The sequence below is a fragment of the Melanostigma gelatinosum genome (genome assembly GCF_949748355.1).
Source record: "Melanostigma gelatinosum genome assembly, chromosome: 5".
Classification (NCBI taxonomy): domain Eukaryota; kingdom Metazoa; phylum Chordata; class Actinopteri; order Perciformes; family Zoarcidae; genus Melanostigma; species Melanostigma gelatinosum.
In genome coordinates, this window is record NC_136638.1 from 4358374 (window position 1) to 4360693 (window position 2320).

The window sequence follows — 2320 nt, forward strand, 5'->3', positions numbered from 1 at the left end:
AGGACCAACACCCGATCCCCTGGGTTAAACACTCGGGGTTGTGTTCCCCGGTTGTACACGCGGGCTTGGGCCGCCTGTGCCTCGGCCATGTGTTCTCGGACTATGGGCCAGAGTGATGCCATCCTCACCCTCATCTCCTCGACGTGGTCCACCATGGTGCGGTAGGGGGAGGGTTGGTGTTCCCAGGCTTCCTTGGCCAGGTCGAGTAGTCCCCGGGGTCGGCGACCGTACAGGAGCTCGAAGGGTGAGAATCCTGTAGACGCCTGGGGCACCTCTCTGATGGAGAACATCAGGAATGGCAGCAGTTGGTCCCAATTCTTACCGTCCTGGTCCATGGTCTTTTTCAGCATTTTTTTTAGTGTCTGGTTGAATCTCTCTACTAGGCCGTCCGTTTGGGGGTGATACACCGACGTCCTCAGTTGTGTCACCTTCAGCATGCCACACAGGTCCTTCATGATCCTAGACATGAACGGGGTCCCTTGGTCGGTGAGAATCTCCTCCGGTATTCCGACCCTGGAAAACAACATCACCAGCTCCCTGGCTATGCCCTTGGTGGCCATAGAGCGTAGGGGGATGGCTTCGGGATACCGGGTGGCGTAATCAACAATAACCAGGATGTACCTGTGTCCCCTGTTGGTCTTGGGTAGTGGCCCCACTAGGTCCATCCCGATCCTGCTGAAGGGGACGGTGATGATCGGCAGGGGCACCAGCGGGTTTCTGTGATGGGGTTGTGGGGCCACTTGTTGACATTCGGGGCAGCTCCGGCAGTAATCTTCGACGGCCTTTTTTATTCCGGGCCAGTGGAACCTGGCCCTCACCCTTTCCAGGGTTTTCTCCACTCCTAGATGGGCACCTAGGAGATGGGAGTGGGCTAACTGTAGGACAGAGGGTATAAAAGGACGTGGCACCAGTAACAACCTGAGGGGGGCCCCGTCCCTCATTACTACCTGGTATAGGAGCCCGTTATATATGGAAAAATGTGTGGGAGGGAGGTCTCTTACCCCGTCCAGTGGTCGTCCGTCTACGGCGGCCACCTGCCGAAGGGCGTTGGCTAGGTTGGGGTCCTCCAACTGGGCCGTCCCAAACCTCCCTGTGAGGGGCCCGGGTAAGATGGGCTCCTCCGGGTCCTGGGGAAACAGCCCGGCCAGCTCCTCTTCGTCGAGGGAGGGGGTATCTGCTTCCTCGGGGATGGGCGGCGCCTCTCCTTCGGGCTCACTGGGGCTGGAGGGTCCGTCGTTCTCGATGGCTGTGGCATAGACGTCATCGGGGTTGGGTTGGGTGGCCTCCACCAACGCCCGGGCCACGGCACTGGCGACTCCTTCCGATAGGGGATCGGTGGAGATCTCCTCCCCCAGCCCACAGATGGCTTTTTTTTTGTACTTTCGGGGAGGGGTCGTACCTGGTTTCACCACCAGGCTGCGCCAAAGCTCCTGGAACACGGGCAGGTCTCGGCCGACGAGCACCTCTACGGGGAGTCCTTCCACGACTCCTGCAGTGCCGATGTATCTACCCCTTGTCGTGTAGATCTCTAGGGCGGTGGTGGGGTATTCGCGGGTCTCCCCATGGATGCACGTGACCGCTCGGGTGCCTGTTAGGAGCGGGTACTGAGCATACGTGGGTCTCACCAATGTAATGGCGCTCCCGGAGTCCACCATCGCTGAGGCGTCGCGGCCGTTGACTTTGACAGGGGTGAGGGGCATGTGGTCCTCGTGAGTGGCCCAGCATCCGGTAATCAAGCCGCATGGGCGACTCCCCTCACTGGCCGTGGGCATGGGTGCGTCCTGGCGGTGAGGGCATTCCCAGGCGATGTGCCCGATCTCGCCGCAGTTGTAGCACCTCCTCTCTTCCTGTCCAAACGCCGGCCGACGTCGGGGAAAGCCTGGGGGGAAGGAGGGAGACACATATTTATTTTCCTCAGTTTTAATTTTTCCTTTGCGGGTGGGCCCCTCTAATGTCTGGTTTCTTCCCCCACGCACTAAAGCTTGTGCTGCTTGGTAACCCTCCATTATTTCCACCAGGTCCTCGATGTTGCGGGGGTTTCTCTGGCCTGCCAATTTTTTTGCCTCATACGGGAGTGATCTGATGTATTTGTCCATGACCACGCGATCGGTGGGCGACACCTCTGTTGGCTCTGCGTGTAGCCAGGCCGTCGTAATCCTTTTGATCTCATGCATCTGGGCTCGCGGAGAAAGTGAGGCGTCATATGACCATTCATGAAATCGCTGTGCCTTTAAGAACAGCGTGACCCCGCATCGCTGTAACGCTTCCGCTTTCAAAACCCGGAAGTCAACTTTTCCAGCGCGCTCTAAGTCCTGATACG

At 58.8% G+C, this 2320-nt stretch overlaps 1 protein-coding gene across 1 annotated transcript; it reads right to left on the reverse strand.

Annotated features, from left to right (window-relative positions):
- Positions 1-761: 761 nt before the first annotated feature.
- LOC306777998 (uncharacterized protein) lies at positions 762-2114 on the reverse strand. Its single transcript, XM_079269320.1, has 2 exons — positions 1002-2114; positions 762-853 (listed from the first exon to the last, which is right to left on the reverse strand). The coding sequence occupies exons 1-2, from the start codon at positions 2094-2096 to the stop codon at positions 842-844; spliced, it is 1107 nt and encodes a 368-aa protein (XP_079125446.1). The 5' UTR covers positions 2097-2114; the 3' UTR covers positions 762-841.
- Positions 2115-2320: the final 206 nt, after the last annotated feature.

Coding starts and splice junctions, on each gene's coding strand:
- LOC306777998 (XM_079269320.1), bottom strand. CDS start 2,096: ATGGACAAATACATCAGATCACTCCCGTATGAGGCAAAAAAATTGGCA.